Below are 19890 nucleotides of genomic sequence, written 5' to 3'. Positions count from 1 at the left end.
AACATGCTGTTCTTCCAATAGACTGAGGGTGAAAAGGACTAGTCCCAAATTTCTGAATCTGTAGCTAATGGCATGAGTGTTTCATCAGATCAGACATAAAATTAGTGCCCTGACCTGTGATTACAATGTTGGGAATGCTGAACTTCAGTAGTCAGTTTGTGACGGAACTGTCTCAGAGTTTCACTGTCACTGAAGCAAGCTGCAAATTGATATTCCCCTACCTCAGATCGGTGTCCGCTCAGTGTCCCTTCACTCTACAACGTAGATATTTACAAGGTGATGAAAAAGCAGCGTTGATTAAAACAGCACCTAATATCTAAAACTACTGAGGCTGCATAAATCTCGTTATGATCTTCATTGAAATTTTGGAAACCTGGTGAAAGTACGTTTTATTTTCTTTGCTTAAACATGTCAGCAGCCCACTGCTAGTATAGGTTCCCAGTTTGTCACACATAAAGCAGCATGGATTCCCCTAAGTCCATTCTGAGAATAATCACGTGAATATGCAGTCATTTTCTACACATGACGTTGATTTCTTATGTAAGTCATTAAGTGGATTTCTTTCACAAAGATTGCTCACCAAATATATTCTGTAGTAGAACACAGAGCATCGCCACGTGGAATTTTCTAAGTCCAACAAGTCGCACGCGTATATCTCCCGAACAAAATATCCCACAACTCTCAGACTTTTACAAAATGTTCGTAGCAACAAAAGCTACCAAATAAATCCAAAGAAAAACACTTACTCTTGCATCACAAAATAGCTGGCATACATCGTCCAGCTCGGTCTCAACCTTGGGCTTTCTCTGTCTTGTATCAGGTTCATTACAATTTTTGTACTTGTAAAATACAGTATGTCTCAGTCCATTCTCCAACGTTACATCCTGACCTAACACTCATGTTAATTAGAGTCAACAGTTATGCCTTCAAACTTGCTTCTCAAATTCAAAAGTTAAAGCAAAACTCTTTAAAAAAAAACTTCTATAGATATTTTTTAAAAATTTGGATAAAAATTTTACTCAATCTTTTTCAGGCAACTCATATTCATTATTTATCCATCATTTCTTTACATTTAGCATTAATAAATTCAGTGAAAAATGAATTAACCGTTTCTCAAAACTTCAGCAGTACCCAAAATTGGCACTACTACTGACATCTTTTTTTCAAAATCTGTTAGTAATTAAGCAGGTTGCTGTTACAGAATTGGCTGATTACAAATTTGCTCTTTCTTAACCCCCTTTCAGAAAAACGTTACTGCTGGACTTCACACAAATAATCTATTATACACAAAAAAATACATCATTAAATATGCTACAAAATTATTTAAAGTTCTTATGGAGAATTCTGAAACTAACTCCAGCCAACTTCTGTGGCTCTTCACCTAAATATTCAAGAAAAGATACAAAACGTCGTTATAGAAAAACAGTAAGCATGACGTGCCAACACATCTCATACACTATATTCAAGAATAATATACCTCACTAACATTAAATAAACTTGGAAGTCCACCTCTCTGGTTCTCAAAAGACTTGTTGTTGTTGTTGTTGTTGTTGTTGTTGTTGTGGTGGTCTTCAGTCCTGAGACTGGTTTGATGCAGCTCTCCATGCTACTCTATCCTGTGCAAGCTTCATCATCTCCCAGTACCTACTGCAACCTACATCCTTCTGAATCTGCTTAGTGTATTCATCTCTTGGTCTCCCCCTACGATTTTTACCCTCCACGATGGCCTCCAATACTAAATTGGTGATCCCTTGATGCCTCAGAACATGTCCTACCAACCGATCCCTTCTTCTGGTCAAGTTGTGCCACAAACTCCTCTTCTCCCCAATCCTATTCAGTACCTCCTCATTAGTTATGTGATCTACCCATCTAATCTTCAGCATTCTTCTGTAGCACCACATTTCGAAAGCTTCTATTCTCTTCTTGTCCAAACTATTTACCGTCCATGTTTCACTTCCATACATGGCTACACTCCATACAAATACTTTCAGAAATGACTTCCTGACACTTAAATCTATACTCGATGTTAACAAATTTCTCTTCTTCAGAAACGCTTTCCTTGCCATTGCCAGTCTACATTTTATATCCTCTCTACTTCGACCATCATCGGTTATTTTGCTCCCCAAATAGCAAAACTCCTTTACTACTTTAAGTGTCTCATTTCCTAATCTAATACCCTCAACATCACCCGACTTAATTCGACTACATTCCATTATCCTAGTTTTGCTTTTGTTGATGTTCATCTTATATCCTCCCTTCAAGACACCATCCATTCCGTTCAACTGCTCTTCCAAGTCCTTTGCTGTCTCTGACAGAATTACAATGTCATCGGCGAACCTCAAAGTTTTTACTTCTTCTCCATGAATTTTAATACCTACTCCGAATTTTTCTTTTGTTTCCTTTACTGCTTGCTCAATATACAGATTGAATAACATCGGGGAGAGGCTACAACCCTGTCTTACTCCCTTCCCAACCGCTGCTTCCCTTTCATGTCCCTCGACTCTTATAACTGCCATCTGGTTTCTGTACAAATTGTAAATAGCCTTTCGCTCCCTGTATTTTACCCCTGCCACCTTTAGAATTTGAAAGAGAGTATTCCAGTCAACATTGTCAAAAGCTTTCTCTAAGTCAACAAGTGCTAGAAACATAGGTTTGCCTTTCCTTAATCTTTCTTCTAAGGTAAGTCGTAAGGTCAGTATTGCCTCACGTGTTCCAATATTTCTACGGAATCCAAACTGATCTTCCCCGAAGCCGGCTTCTACCAGTTTTTCCATTCGTCTGTAAAGAATTCGTGTTAGTATTTTGCAGCTGTGGCTTATTAAACTGATTGTCCGGTAATTTTCACATCTGTCAACACCTGCTTTCTTTGGGATTGGAATTATTATATTCTTCTTGAAGTCTGTGGGTATTTCACCTGTTTCATACATCTTGCTCACCAGACGGTAGAGTTTTGTCAGGACTGGCTCTCCCAAGGCCGTCAGTAGTTCCAATGGAATGTTGTGTACTCCCGGGGCCTTGTTTCGACTCGGGTCTTTCAGTGCTCTGTCAAACTCTTCACACAGTATCGTATCTCCCATTTCATCTTCATCTACACCCTCTTCCATTTCCATAATATTGTCCTCAAGTACATCGCCCTTGTATAGACCCTCTATATACTCCTTCCACCTTTCTGCTTTCCCTTCTTTGCTAAGAACTGGGTTTCCATCTGAGCTCTTGATGTTCATACAAGTGGTTCTCTTATCTCCAAAGGTCTCTTTAATTTTCCTGTAGGCAGTACCTATCTTACCCGTAGTGAAAAAAGCCTCTACATCCTTACATTTGTCCTCTAGCGATCCCTGCTTAGCCATTTTGCACTTCCTGTCGATCTCATTTTTGAGACATTTGTATTCCTTTTTGCCTGCTTCATTTACTGCATTTTTATATTTTCTCCTTTCATCAATTAAATTCAATATTTCTTCTGTTACCCAAGGATTTCTATTAGCCCTCGTCTTTTTACCTATTTGATCCTCTGCTGCCTTCACTACTTCATCCCTCAATGCTACCCATTCTTCTTCTACTGTATTTCTTTCCCCCATTCCTGTCAATTGTTCCCTTATGCTCTCCCTGAAACTCTGTACAACCTCCGGTTCTTTCAGTTTATCCAGGTCCCATCTCCTTAAATTCCCACCTTTTTGCAGTTTCTTCAGTTTTAATCTACAGGTCATAACCAATAGATTGTGGTCAGAGTCCACATCTTCCCCTGGAAATGTCTTACAATTTAAAACCTGGTTCCTAAATCTCTGTCTTACCATTGTATAATCTATCTGATACCTTTTAGTATCTCCAGGGTTCTTCCATGTATACAGCCTTCTATCATGATTCTTAAACCAAGTGTTAGCTATGATTAAGTTGTGCTCTGTGCAAAATTCTACCAGATGGCTTCCTCTTTCATTTCTTAGCCCCAATCCATATTCACCTACTACATTTCCTTCTCTCCCTTTTCCTACACTCGAATTCCAGTCACCCATGACTATTAAATTTTTGTCTCCCTTCACTATCTGAATAATTTCTTTTATCTCATCATACATTTCGTCAATTTCTTCATCATCTGCAGAGGTAGTTCGCATATAAACTTGTACTACTGTGGTAGGTGTGGGCTTCGTGTCTATCTTGGCCACAATAATGCGTTCACTTTGCTGTTTGTAGTAGCTTACCCGCACTCCTATTTTTTTATTCATTATTAAACCTACTCTTGCATTACCCCTGTAAAGTACAAATTTCTTTTTTCTCATTAGGCAGGCAATCCTCTCTTGCCTCTGACACATTACTGTTACAACATCTTTACACGTCACAAAAGCTTCTAAAAGACTCTTGCCATATTTCTGTATCATCAAATTAAAGCATACTTCTCATTCCTCTCCCATTCTGGTTAGTCCTCTTAGTTTCTACTGGGACACTAGCTCTCTGTATGCTTTGTACTACTCGGGTACGCTATGTACTGATAGGGAAGTAGGAAAGAAGATAGCTAAAGTTCTGGATGTTGATGAGGAAGGTCGACATCATGAAAAGAAAGGGAAGTAGTATTGTCAACAACTTGGGATGCTTGGTGATCGTCAACCACCTGATAATGCAAAGAATGTATGCCCCCTGAGGCTTCTTAGTTACTGCTATTTATGTTTCCTTCAGTATGTACTTCTTTAAATAAAGTATGTTTTTGATTCACAATTGCTTAAATGATTTTATTTCAACAGGACCAACTTCTTTCACTTCTCCATCTTCATCAATCTCTTCAATGTTTACTGTGGTTCTGCAAAAGCGTATTGGCAAGTCTTTGGCAATGGACCCTTTTTCTCCAACAAAAGGAATGGATATAGTTTCCCCTCGTACATTTATTACCGCCTCATTTCTGTAAAAAGTCGGCACCTACCAGCATCTCAACACGAAGTCCTTTAATAATCAAAATGTTGTGTTCCAACTGAACCCCATCTATGGTAATGGGTATCATTAACTCTTGCTTCACTACCTTTTTGCTTCTACCAGTGGCCACAATAGTGCTTAAACCACTTACTGGCATTATCACAACTGCTTTACTTTCCTGGAGAGCATTCACAAGTTCCTGTGACACTGCACAAATTTCAGAACCACTGTCATTTAAACAAGGAATGATATCATTAAATACAATGACTTCAATGATAGATTGTCTAGGATTTATTTTTAGACATAGTTTCAGGTTCGTCTAGTAAATTGTGCATCACCTCTCATCTGTCAAAACCTACCCCTCCAGTGGAAATTAACTGTACACTTACAGGATCCTCTTTCACCTTATTTCTTCTTCTTCTTATTCTACTACTACTACTACTACTACTACTAGCCTCTTTCACTAAATCACTCGTAATGGAAAAAGCATCTCCGTCTTTTCCCTCCTCTCCATATGAAATATATTTTTCTTCTGCAACCCTACCAAAGGTGTCGACAGAATTATCTATATTTCCTCCTTCTTCTTCCTCCTCTCCTGATTCCTCCTCTTCACTTTCTGAAATAACTCCACTTACTTTATTCAAAATCTCCTCAACACTGTCATCCTCTTCCTCCTGCGTTTCCATGATATTAATTCGACAGTCTCCAGGTAGCCTCTCATCTGTTCCGTGGTGCTGATCCACCCCCACCTCCTGATCTACATATTTACTTTCTGAAATAAGTTCCTCTTTAAAATGGTTTTGCTGATATCTGTGTGAAGTTTCACTCTCACAAAATGCTATCTCCTTTTCTAAAGAAACAAATTGTTTAGCAGTGTCACTCTCCTTAGCCCTCCTATTTTCACTAACATTGTTTTCAAAATACTGTTTAGTAGGTGCCTTCTTTACAAAGGACGTCCCTAGCAGGTTTAATCTAGATGGTTGTAGTCTGTAAACGCTAGCATCATCGCAGACTGTTAAGTTTTCCTGCCATGTAACGTTATTACCTCTGCTGTTTCTATCACCTGACAGGTGACTCTCACTCATTACATCATCGGCTCTCAGCTGACCACACTCAAACTACTGTACTCTGTTACTGTACCTGCCTCCAGCGTTACCTCCTTTTTCTCTGCCCCTACCCTGGTAACCTTTACCTCTTTGTACACTTCTTTTATTTACATTGACTTATGTCCTGCTGTCAGTATGTCTTATGGGAGGTCTATACTCTCTTCTGTAATTTTCTTCCTCTTTCAAAATGTTTTCGACCCTCTCAAGATCGTGAACAAATCTGCCAGTCATCCCTGGGTGCAGAAATGATTTTAACCTGCCAGTACAATGGCAGCTTATTTTCAATGCCCATGATTGTTTGTTCTATCTCAACTTTTGAATTTAAATAAGACAGTGTAGTCACCCACTTTTGCACAAACCTTTTAATGCAATCTTTCTTAGGATCGTATTTTTCCCCTGACCAAAACTTATTCAAAATGTCTTTTTGCTTTCTCTTACCCCAATATTCTTCAAAGAATGCCTGCTTAAATTCCACTAGATTGTTGCATTTATCTGAAGCTAGGTTACCCCAAATTCTAGTTTCCCCCACTAGATTAGAAGTAATGAAACTGATTTTTTGTTTATCGTCCCACACTTTAGGTAACACATCTTCAAAGTCACTCCAGAATTCTTTTGGATGCACATTCTTATTTGGATCAAATTTCGGAAATTGGCGACGCGTTACATAGGCAATTTCCACAGATTCCACAACACCATTAGACATTACACAAACATTATGTCTGTTACCATTCTGTTCAACTTTTGTTAGTCTCCTCTCATGGTTACCTAATGGTTCATTCACACTAGTACTAAACTAATGTTAGTTTCTAGGTTAGTGAGTTTACTAGCCGCTTGTGCTCCAAACTTGGTACACATGCCTTTCCCTTCTTTAATTTTACTCTCTAAGACAGCATGGTTAACCTCGTAGTAATTTTGTACACTTTGTACATGTTCATAAATTTTACCCACTTATAAATTTAAACATTCTTTGAACTGTTCACTATTCTCAGCAACCTGCTTAATCTAGGAAGTTAGTTCATTTTCCACTGTTACAATTGCAGCATTCCATTCTTGCCTGACCTAATTAATATTGCCCAACAGAGTCAGGTCATTTTTCCATGATTCCCTCAAATTCGAAAATTTTGTTTTCCATTTTGGATTCCATTTCTACAACCTCACTGTGTAACTCATTTATACCCAAACCTAGTTTATTCATTTTAGTATCAATGTCAGAACTTACTCAGGGTTTAATTTCTGAATCCATAAGACTCATTTTTGCGTCAATATTTGATCCCATGTCTTTCATATGCTGGAGAATATTCACAAACATATCTGATGAAACACTGCTTTTGTTTAATCAGCAATTGACACTGGTTCCTGTTTTGTTTTAGGAATAGCTACTGACAGATATTCAACACCGGCTTCTACCATGCTCAAATCATTTTCTTGATCAGAATTAGAAGGTAATGACTCAGGCAAATCGCTGTCATCTGCTTGTGATAAATCAAAACTGAAGTTTCCTATCATGGAATTATCTACATAGTCTAAATCTGCCTTTAGTTTTTCACCTACTAGTTTCTGATTACTTTGTGCCAAAATACAAATTCTTTGACACACACACACACACACACACACACACACACACACACACACACACACACACAGGAGGAGAACACTTATCTTTGATCTTGACCGGTTAACTGCTCGGCGAGACAAGTCTGCGGGTCTGAACTCCAGGGTCAGCATACTAGTACACAATACGGGTCCCCGCATCCACCATGTCTCAAACTGTTCCGTCCGTCTTGTTTACTGTTGTACTGCTGCGCCGTTCGATCTTCTGTTGTCAGCATGTCGTCTGCTACAGTGCACAGTCCGTTGTTCTCACTGCTGTTGCCAAAGTCTGCAGCCTCATTCCACCCGTTGCCACATTTTTGATGCACATTCAACTGCACACGGGTCTACTGTCCAACAGTCAGTTCCTATTTTCACACCTGTGTGATTTCTTCATGGCACAAATCCCAATACACTGCTGTTTTTTTTTTAATAACTTCTGATCCGTACGAACTTTAATACTTTCAGATTTACCCGGCCGATCAGCACCAAATGCGATGGAACTGTCCCTGAAGCATGCTGCAAATTGATATTCACCTTCCTCAGATCGGCGTCTGCTCAGTGCCCCTTCACTCTCCAACGTAGATACTTACAAGGTGATGAAAAAGCAGCATTGATGAAAACAGCACATAATATCTACAATTACTGAGGTCGCGTAAATCTCATTTTGATTGTTCCTGTAAATATTCATAATAAATTTTCGAGTGGAAAACGGAATACTGATCTTCATTGGAAGTTCAGGAATCTGGTAAAAGTAGTTTTTATTTTCTTTGCTTAAACATGTCATCAGCCCACATTCAGTATGCAAAACTGCTGTTATAAGTTCCCAGTTTATGTCACACGTAAAGCAGCCAGGATTCTCCCAAGTCCATTCTGAGAATAATCACGCAAATATAGAGTCACTTTCTACACATAACGTTGATTTCTTACATAAGTCATTCAGTGGATTTCTTTCACAAAGATTGCTCGCCAGATATATTCTGTAGTAGAACACAGAACATCGCCGCGCGGCATTTTGTAAGTCCAACAAGTCACACGCGTATATCTCCTGAACAAAATATCCCACAACTCTCAAACATTTTACAAAATGTTTGTAGCAACAAAAGCTACCATTACAAATCCATCTGAACACGAAATACCGAACATTTCTTCATCTTACACGTTTTATGGACAGACACACTTAACATGACCTTCGCGTCTCAAAAGCTAGTCCACGACTGTCGGTGCTGTTGCTCACAGCGCGTATACTACTTGGTAGAGTGCGGGAGAGACTTCACCCTGATTGGTTGATCAAATGAACAGCCATTCCGATCAATGTTTCAAGATCATATTCGCGCATAAACTGTTCTGAGCCAGTCGTACATCAGATTTTTTGGCGTGACCTTGACAAGCAAATTATTACTATAATGTTTATTAATTGAAACTAAATGAAAATTAATCTTGAGATAACTTTAGGAAAACATTACTCTACAAATAACTATTCTGCCTGTCTTCTTACAAAAAAAAAAGTACACTTGCACATTCGTCATTAGCAATGTGGGTACAAAGATAAACTATTATAGTTCCTAATTGAATTTAATTCTCTAAGTGTCGGTTTTTGGTATTTTAGGTAATTTTCTCTAATTTTGAAAATACCCCTGCCAGAAAGCTGAGATTTTGCAACCAGCTTCTTTTTAATAACAGAAGGTTACATGTCAAGTTTTATCAAAATTGAATAATATTTAGTATCATTTATTTAGATTCTTAGGGGGTTTGAATATTCTGTCACTGGAACTGACACAAGTAGCACTTGCTCCCATATGTTTGTAAATTGCAGCTGTACCCTAAATAAATGCTGGCCAGTGTCAGCAGTCAATGCTTCTTGCCACTCAGCACTGCTCATACCAAGCACTCGCAAGACTCCAACCTTCCTACTCAAGCTGTTGGTCTTGATGAACTTTTTGCCTGGTTTATATACCATTTCATTCCCCAAATCACTTAATTTCAGAGCCTATTGTATTAATCAACTAAAAGAATCCTTCATTCCCAGCAACCACTTCAACACCGCATGGCCTGTTGCAGCTTTAATTTTTTTTTCCTTATACTGGTAACAATGGATGTAAATGACACCATATATGACAGCCAACACTACCTCTTCTGTTGCTGAATAATTTCCAGTTTATTTAACTGCCTCGAAGCATATTCCACCACATGCCCCTTGCATCCATATTTTGGCTGCAAATGTATCCAGTTGCCTGATTGCTTGGGTCACATGATAAAATACCCCCTACTCAGTGTTTGTAAACACAAAGATCAGATTCATCTTTAATGCTGGTTTTAAATTCTCAAGTGAAAACTGACAACTGGCAGGCCATTGATATTTTGCAGGGGTAATTTATGCCCACCTTAGGAAAATATTGACCTCTAGTCAGTTAATACGTTTTTTAAAATTTTGAAAAATACTTGTTTTTAATGAATTTTTTGCCAGTTTCCATTAATGTTTTGAACTTTTCATTTAAACTAACCCAAAAATTTAAGATATGTCTTTCCCCACTGAAAGTCATATTCAATATTTTCAGGTTTAGAACCTTACTTACACCTCAATATCTCTTTAAAAATTATGTTGTGAGGAAAAGCAAACAACAGTTATAATAAATTTTGCACTTTCCCCCCCCCCTCCCCCCCCCTCCCCCCGATGAAGGCACAAAATACACGCCAAACCTTGGTAATGTGTGTTATAGAAAATGTTCTGGTATTTCTATGGTTAACCCCTGTACTCCTACCAATTTTCAAACAGGGCAGGGGGAAGAATGTAGTTGGGAATGATATGTAGGTTCTCTGCTGCCTAGCCAGATGTCTTGGTCATTATGCCAGTGGTGCTTTCATTGCGCAGCAATTACATTATGGGTGCATAAACATTTCTAGGAAAATATTTGTTTTTAATGAACTCTTCTGCCCCTTTCCATAATTATTTTAAAATTTTCAGAATTTTTGTGGCCCCCATGTAAGATGATGTCACTTATTTATCAAACCTTGTTAATTCAGAGTTGATACTGTGTCGTGAACTTCAGGGATGGTTTTCCCAAAAATGGTGGGGGGCGGCTATCTTAGTCTTTCATTTTAGATTGTACCTGAGTGGCCTGCCATAAATTAGCCGAATCGGTTGGCCGTGTCTGAGGCCTTCCCCTTGTCAACTGTTAAACAACTGTTGAACATTCCCTCAGATGGTTGTACATGCCCTTCCATGTGAACATAAACCATGCACTGTTTTGGTTTCGACTTCTGAGCAGTCCATCTAACAGTCCTCGGAAAGTAACTGGTGCATTTTTGAGACCAAATGGCATCAAACAATTTTGGTCTTCTGGAACCATTTCCAACTGGTGATAACCACTTTCTAAACCCAACATAGAAAAAATCTACACTGACCCAAGTTGTCTAGTGTCTGTTACGTTCGGTATAGGATATGCATTGGCAATAGTTCCTGTGTTGAGTTACCAGTAATCACAATATCAATACTTTTTTGCACCAGCAAATAATTTCTTGGGAATTTTTAAAATGGCTGCTGCCCATGAACTATCAGTTTGTTCAGTAATGCCATCAACCAACAGTTGATAGATGAAATGTTTCATTTTTGGTTGTAGCTGCTTAGGGATTATGAACAGCATCTTGCACACTGGAGCATTACCATCTATTGGTATTCTACATTGTGTTACTGTTGTGAGTGGTAACAGTACAACACGATTAAACAGATCTGCAGATTATAGCAACAAAGCTTCCATCACTGTTTTCTCTCTTCCCTCTAAATGCTTCACCTTCTCAAGTACAACACATTCACTGATTTGCTTTTGGCACTCAACCTGTTCAGATATTCCTAATTAGGATGTCCAAGGTGGCAGTCAGTAATCCATTTGGCAGACTCATCTCATCCTTGCCAATGTTATCTACATTTACTTGAACCACATAGGCCCCATCCCTTTCTCTTATGCACACAAACAGTGTGACATATCTACCTCAGCATTGCACTCCGGCAGCTCTAAAATTCATAACATCCCACTCAGTAGGTTAGTACCCACTCTCACCAAGACTATGTTGTCATATACCTCTCAGTACTTTACCATGCAAACTGACCTTCAGTGCATGTATCTGCAGTTGTTTGGTACCTACTTCATGATTGGTAAGTTCGATAGTACACTGTGGAACGTCAATTTTTGCATAATGTTTATCCAGAAATTGTAGCCCTAAGATCACACAATACCTCTCACTAATTTGTAGCAACCACTCCATAAATTCATGAAAATTTCTTGCTCAAACACTGAAAGTCAGCAGCATTGACCTCAGTGGCATCACTTCGTTGACACTTATTCCATGGAACCTATATTGTGGAGACTTAAGTCTCTTCCTACGTAACAGATCCAGACTACCTAGTGACATGTGAGCCCCTGTGTCCACTCAAGATTTTTCATTCCATTTACTAGACCGAACAAGCAGCATTCCACACCATTTTACTGGGATTGATGTGCGATGATTGACAAATCCCCATTGACATTTAACCAACATTTGTCCCATGACTGTGCATTCTGCATCTTATTGTGATAGTCTTGTGTCCAATGCCCCATAACACCGAGATTAATGGCGTTGTTTCATGATGTAGCCCGTACACCCAAACCTATAGCATTTCACTTTGGAGGAAAATGTGCTTCACTTATCATGTCTTCAAGCCGCAGTGTTGAACTTCAATTTATATAGCAGTCATAGTAGTGGAAGCTAAGTCCCTTGGTTTTTCCATTCTTCACCTTCTTGGCATATCCGGTGGAAGTCCCCTCAAAATACATCCAGCTCCCTGTTTGCTTCTTTCTGCAGAAAAATTGTCTGCTTCCATGTTTTGCATTAACTCATTTATTTGCACGGCAACTTCCCTAATTTTGTCCAAAATGCTCCTACTGCCCAATTCCATAACTGTGGTAAACCATTGAGCTGATCACTAAAGTTCTAGCACTCTTCCACTTGTGGTCATGTTGATAAACCCCCTTTGTAAGCTGTTCAAATGTCAATGCTTTATTTAATCCTTTGTGATGCATGGCATACATATTCGCATCTCCAATTTATCGTACCTTGGCCATATACAAGGGTCTCATCTGAAAAATTACCTAACTTTCAGATCACTAACAAACAGTGACACATTCTCAGTTGATTTACCCAAAAAGGAGGATTTACCAGATGAGCTGCAACAGGATAACAGGGATAGCTTTTGCCTCTACTGACTTGGCATGTGCATGCTCATTAATGACTGGCAGAACCCTTTCTTGCTTATGCAATGTGACAGTGGTTTGCTCAAATTCTGCACTCTTAAAGCTTCAGTCACTTCCTGCATCTTCGCTGTCCATGTTCCCAACATTTGTGCAACCTCCACTTGACAATACAAAAAAATGTAAGGGATAGCCAGGGAAACTGCTAGACTAATCTGTGCATCCTATCATTATCCAATGTGATCCAGAGCACTGGTGTGCTTAATTGCCAAACCTTTTGCATGTGTTGCCTTCCTTGTGGGTTTAAATGTCTACAAACGTCCTGTTTACTGGTCATCACTGTAACACAGAAATCAGTCTGAAAAGTGTGTCACAGACCCATAATGCTGATGCAAGCTGTGGCTGAAGTTCAGATGCTGGACCCAGATACCCTTCAGACACCAGACCCAGGGGTTTCATGTTAATTGGTTGTTGAAGACAGGTTGAAATTAGTGCGATATGGACCATTACCCAAGAATGTGGGTGTCTGATGGCTTGGTGAGTGGCTACCTGTCAGTCATCTGATAGGCATTTCTGAACCAGCATAAAAGAACCAAACATTTATTATACAGTAACACACATAATGCAATGGCTTCCCAGATTGCACCATGCAGCAAAGCAGAAGTAGTGTACATCCTGCCAGGAATATGTATGGATGCTGTTGTGACAACAGGGGCAGCACAAGGCTGCTGAGGTGACGAGACACCTCTGGCATCACCTAAGCTGCCAGTGACAGTCACCGGCCCTGACTGCAATGTGTGGAGTTGTGTTGAGTCACATTATGGCATTCGGAAAGGAGAGGGACCAGCAGCAATGGAGTCTGGCCACAGGAGCAAGAGGTGGCCAGTAGAGACAACACCCCACTGCGTTGACAGAAGATTGGCTGCACGTTTGAGTCCATAAGGTTGGCCACAAAGTGGCTTGCTGATCGAAGTTGCCAAAGCCCTTCTCATCACTCTCTGCATATGTGACAGTGCTATGGCTGACAGCTTCTAAGTCACCAGGAGAGGACTTGCTGTTGGATGGAAGTGTGTAGGCAGCTAGAACAGCAGATGGTAGACCAACATATGTCACCCCTCCAGGCTGGTCAGCTGCAGACTCAGTATCATTACTGAAAAATGAACAATATTTATACAAGACTGGCATGTACTTGTTAAGCTACCATGCTGGTTTCTTCACTCCCTCATGTCGCAGTGGCCTGGACTCCAGGAAATCAGGCCATCCAAGTAGTAGCCTTCGTTGGCTGTGAGGTGAGGTAATAACAGGCTTGTCGTGCGCCTGTCATACTGGGATATCAGTGGATTCCTCGTGGTGAAATTCCACTTCACTGTTGTGGCTTGAATTGCTTTCCTCCGCTTCTTGCATGGTCTAGGAAGGTGTCTGAATTTTTGCTTTGCTGCCCTAAATATATTATTTCACCACACAACATTTTTCTTTGTAATCTGTTTTCCAGCCACAACAAAATAAATTTTGTGCAGTAGTTGATGCATGCTAATGAGTCTATCTTAAATGTTGGGAGGAGACATTGTGTCTGTATTTCTTTGTATGCACATTCATTTAAATTTGGAACTTGCTCTGTCTTTTCTTTTAAAATTGGTATGTTGTGAAAAGTAGAAATGCATGCAATATGTTGGATTTAATGTATGTGCTTCCTTATGCACAAGTGCATTTTTTACAATCAACAATCACTTTCATGAGTTCTTCAAATTTAATATTTACAGAGGACCCTGGAGTACGTGGCCGCCTAAATGAATGTCTTGAGACAATATTGAACAAGGCACAAGAACCACCAAAATCAAAGAAGGTGCAGCACTCAAATGCAAAGAATGCAGTGTTGTTTGAAGCTATCAGTCTCATTATTCATAATGACACTGAACCAAACCTTCTGGTTCGTGCATGTAATCAACTTGGTCAGTTCCTTTCAAACAGAGAAACAAACTTGAGGTATCTTGCCTTGGAATCAATGTGCCTGCTTGCCACTTCTGAATTTTCCCATGAGGCTGTTAAAAAGCACCAGGAAGTAGTAATTTTATCAATGAAGGTGAGATTGCTCATTTGACACTATGAGTAGTATGTGGTAAGTCCAGTGTATGCAATGAAAAAGTGTGTGCGCATAGTATACTGTAATTGGTATTACATTTGTAGTGTGATTCAGAAATAGCCGTTTGATTCTGTTGTAGATAACTGTATTATAAATATAGTTTCTGAAATCTTTGTTGCTTAAATATATTTTAGTGGTGATGGTGTGGGTGGGGGATGCAGTCTTCATACTGTAATTAAAAAAGTGGTGTGGTGACCATTTCACAGAATGGTAATTTCATCATGTGTTACTTCTCCATAGCAGTTACATCATTTGGTGGATCTTAAATTGAGATGCCGAAAATGTTCAGAGCAACAGGGTTATGGAGAAAACATTCGTCATTCTTAGTGTTTAATTTATGAATTGATGAGGATTACTCGTATTTCTCCATCACAAATAAAATTGACTGTTGGGGTGTGCAGCCACAGCTAAAAGCTGATATAAAATTACCTAAATGTCAATTGCCCAACCAAAAGTGAAACAGATCTGCATTCGGTAGAAATATTAATAATATTAATCATATCTCAGAAACACTCTCTCTCTCTCTCTCTCTCTCTCTCTCTCTCTCTCTCTCTCTCTCTCTCTCTCTGTCTCCCTAATCAACTAATCTCATGAAAACTGTGAAACATCGTACTTCAATGTGACCTCCTTGCATCCATACATTTTTCATAATGCTGATACCATTGTTCCATGGCTATGAATGCGTCTTCGGGAGTATGGTTTGACCACTGAAAAATCACTGATGCAGTAGCAGCATGGCTAGTGAATATGTGATGAAAGAGGGTGTTTTTCATTTTTGGAAACAGTCAAGTCACTAACAGCCTGATCAGGTGAATAGGGAACATCAGAAATCAGATATATTGTCACAAAGAAACTGCAGAGGCACATTTGCCCGATGCACTGATGCATTGGTGCATTGTATTGTGAAAAAGCACACATGCACACTTTCCTGACCATTTTGGAAGAAGCTTGCTCTTCGAAACATCTTGCTGAGAAACTTGTCACAGTAGTGCCCTTGAAAATGCAGCCCTTTAAAATGCAGTGAGTGAGAAGAGTACCAGAACATGGCCACCATAATTTTTTCAAAAATCTTTTTAGTGGGTGGGTGGGTGAGTGAGTTTCACTTCCACTGAGGTGATGGACGCATTGCTTCAGGATTGAAAAAATGCACCCATGTCTCATCCCTTGTTACAACTGACAAAAAGAAAATCTTTTTTGTGTTGTCACCACACATTAACATTGCCTGACAACATGTTATGCATGCAGCGTTGGGGTCGGTTATCTGTCGGTGTTCATGGCATGCTCCTGGATGTCATTTTTCATGTTTCTGATCTTTATGCAGGCTTGTGTATGCACACCCTACAGGAATTCCAGCTTGGAGCTGAGGTGTGCCACACTCATTTGGCAATCCTCCAAAACAACTTTGTCCACTTGCTCATTTACGTCATCAGACCAACCAATGCAAGGCAGAGTGTGTCTTGGATTGTTGTCACATGACATTCTGACTTCTTTGAACTGTCGCGCTAACAAACGCGCATTACATACATCCAAGACAACATTGCCACATCTTATTTAACTGGGGATGAATTTCATTGGGTGTCGCACAACTCAAACAACATTATCACAGTCTCATAAGAATGTTGTTTTCTTCATGTTTCTGAAATACATTATGACATTAAATATTATACTTGAAAATGGCACAAAATTTGAAGTTGCAATTGTGAAATAAAAAGTTACAGATAAGTGAGCATGATGTCATGTTATGGACCAGTATTAAAAAGCTTTAATTGTCGTACAATTCAGGTGTGTGTGTGTGTGTGTGTGTGTGTGTGTGTGTGAAGTTGTATTTTGGAAATTAGACTACTTTAAAAATTTATTTTGAATAGTTTAGATTAGTGTAAAAGTACTGTAACTACATTTCACAGATGGAAAAGGATGTATCAGTGCGCCAGCAAGCAGTTGACCTATTGTATGCAATGTGTGACAAGAGTAATGCTGAAGAAATAGTACAGGAAATGCTAAACTACCTGGAGACTGCAGACTACTCAATCAGGGAGGAAATGGTGAGCATATGTTTCTTGTACTGATAGATTCGTCCAGAGAAAATTTTATGTACTTCAGTATACTAATACAGTTTCTCTACCAATCACAAAATTGTTTACAGGTTTTGAAAGTGGCTATACTAGCAGAAAAATATGCTACGGACTATACATGGTATGTTGATGTCATACTCAATCTTATAAGGATAGCGGGTGATTATGTTTCTGAAGAAGTCTGGTATCGTGTCATACAGATAGTTATTAATAGGGATGATGTGCAGGGTTATGCTGCCAAAACTGTTTTTGAGGTAAGATCCTCACGGAAGTTCACATTAGTAAGTTACAAAATAGTAAAATTAGATCTAATTTGATAAGCCATATCAAATATTAGTCTCTCCTGTTAACAATTTTTCCTGTTATGAATTGGCAGTGAATTACTTTAATTTTAATTCATTTGTGAAAATTGGCTGTGTTTTCTGTGAAATTGTCACAGGCACTTCAAGCACCTGCTTGCCATGAAAATATGGTAAAAGTTGGTGGATACATTCTTGGTGAATTTGGAAATCTGATTGCTGGAGACCAACGCTCATCACCCCTTGTCCAGTTTCAGTTACTGCATTCTAAGGTAAGTTCTTAAAATGCACATATGTTCCACAAATTTTGTACTATGCATAACAGAGGGTACATCATAATTGTTAATTTGCCCTCTCTTCCTCCATTTGTGGATGAACTCACGGGGTGGTCTTGAAGCTGTGGATTACTACTTAGTCCACTGGACTTCCACAATATGTCCACAATGACAGAGCCAAATAGTGAAACCACTAACAGCCTGAGTCAAGACATTGTTGCTTGCCTTAATTTAGTCCAAATGGATGTGCATCTGAAACACAGGGACAGTTGTACAAACATCACTGATGGGAGATAAGTTTTGTTCTTACAAGAGCAGGTCCCCAAGGGTGAGATTGAGTTTTTGAAACCATCTGTATGGTGATTTGGAGTAGGGTCCAAGGAATCTCACCAGGCAACCATTCACCATAGGGGGCCCTAGTTTGGAAGTAATTGATGAACAAAAATTTTTTGTGGTGTTTCAGGTCCTTAAAACTGACGTGTGTGTGTGTGTGTGTGTGTGTGTGTGTGTGTGTGTGCATGGCATTGTAGCATAGTGGCTAGTGGATTAGCCTGCCTTGCAAAACATTGTGGGTCGAATCTTGTCAGGTACTTAATTTTTTTAGTTTTAAGTGGTTATCAAAATTGCTTTGATCATTGTTTTTATTCAGTTAATTGGTTTAGACATAATTCTTTAATATTTCTAACAGTTTGTTATGTCATTTTAATCATTGTATTAACTTTTTCATTTACTCTTATTTTCTTCTTTCTGTTGTTCTGTTTTTGTTTGGAATCGTTGTCCATTTAATTTTAATTATTTTTTGTATTATTTTCGATTTAATTTCTTCCGTTTCATCATATTATATTTTCGTCCATGTTGTTGCGTTCATTATTACTATTCCTCATTTTGCACGGTTGTATATGATCCATTCTTTGGTTTAAATCTTCATCTGCATTGTCTTGTCCATACTGCAACAGGAATTTGTGTTTTAAATGTTTTTGTGACGATAACATTCTAAAAAAATGTGCATTTGCATGTAACGAGATATGCATTTTTTACACCGTACCAGAATAAATAGATTATTTTGTTTTTTAACCAATAGATTACCATTTTGTGATAGGTAAATAAAAAATATTACCAGATTCACAGATTCCAAATGAAAACAATGGACAGGAAGAAAAAGTAAGAGCAAATGAAAAAGCCAGTGTGATGATCACAGTGATGTGATAAGGGATTAGAAATTTAAATAAATTGCATTAAAACCAATTAATTCAATGAAAATAATCATGAGCCATGTCAATAACTATTCAAAAATAAAAAAAATCTTGAAGCACCTGAGAAGTATGGAACCTACTAGCTTCTGCATGTCAGGCTCAGCAGGGTGACTGGCAGCAGGGCTGGATACCTGGAACACTGACCTACATTGTCGTACAGGTGGCAAAGCCTTCTTCAAAGCAAAGTAACTATTGCATTGAACAAAAGTAGCTATTGGTAATGGAGCAGGGGAGGGGGAGAGGGAGTGATATTACAGTGCAGGTGGGGTTTATGGGGGAGGAGGGGGGGGGGAGAAGATTGCTATTTGGCAGTGTGTGTGGGGTCTGCTGTAGTACTGTAGAAGGTGTCAGGACAAGGCTCAAGCAGCATTGGGAAGCTGTGGGGGAGGGGGATTGGAAAAGGCGAGCAACAGAGACGGGAAAAGACTGGTGGATGTACTGGCAGAGTGCGAGCTCACTGAGGGTGAAGGGACATGAATTGATGATTTTACAGGACAAAGAAGGCAGAAACTCTTAGGTGCAGGGTGTGGGTGTGGGTGCAGTAGGTTATTGCAGGTTGAGGCTGGGATAATTTCAGGAGCAGAGAATGTGCTGCAAGGATAACTCATAACTCCCATATGCATAGTTCAGAAAATCTGGTTGTGGAGGGGAGGATTCAGATGGCCCGGGTTGTGAAGCAGACATTGAATTAGAGCATGGTGTTAAGCTGCATATTGTGCCACTGGGTGGTCCACTTTGCTTTTGCCTGCAGTTTGGCAGTGGACATTCACAGTGATAGACAGCTGGTTCATAGTCACACCAATATAAAAAGCTGTGCAGTGATTAAAGCAGAGTTGGTGCATATGACATGGCTTGGCCTCTGAGAGGGTGGGACAACCCTGTGACAGGACTCGAATAGGCAATACTGGATGAGTGGATTGGGCAGGCCGGGTAACTGGGTCTAACACAGAGAGGAGGTCACTGTGGCAAGAGACTGGGGTTGGGAACGGCATACAGATGACCTCGGATGTCGTGGAGGTTGGGTGAGTGACAGA

The 19890-nt window shown here is 39.4% G+C and overlaps 1 protein-coding gene across 1 annotated transcript in view; it reads left to right on the top strand.

The window, feature by feature from the left end:
• Positions 1–19890, top strand: part of LOC126198440 (AP-2 complex subunit alpha) — a 363223-nt gene that overhangs the window by 256302 nt on the left and 87031 nt on the right. Inside the window, exons 8-11 of the mRNA XM_049934762.1 lie at positions 14578–14897; positions 16862–16999; positions 17101–17283; positions 17469–17600. Of these exons, the coding sequence (XP_049790719.1) occupies positions 14578–14897; positions 16862–16999; positions 17101–17283; positions 17469–17600 (773 nt within the window). The remainder of the gene's footprint in view (positions 1–14577; positions 14898–16861; positions 17000–17100; positions 17284–17468; positions 17601–19890) is intronic.

This window comes from Schistocerca nitens, chromosome 8 (genome assembly GCF_023898315.1).
Source record: "Schistocerca nitens isolate TAMUIC-IGC-003100 chromosome 8, iqSchNite1.1, whole genome shotgun sequence".
In the NCBI taxonomy this organism is placed as follows: Eukaryota; Metazoa; Arthropoda; class Insecta; order Orthoptera; family Acrididae; genus Schistocerca; species Schistocerca nitens.
This window is presented reverse-complemented; position numbering and strand designations above follow the sequence as displayed.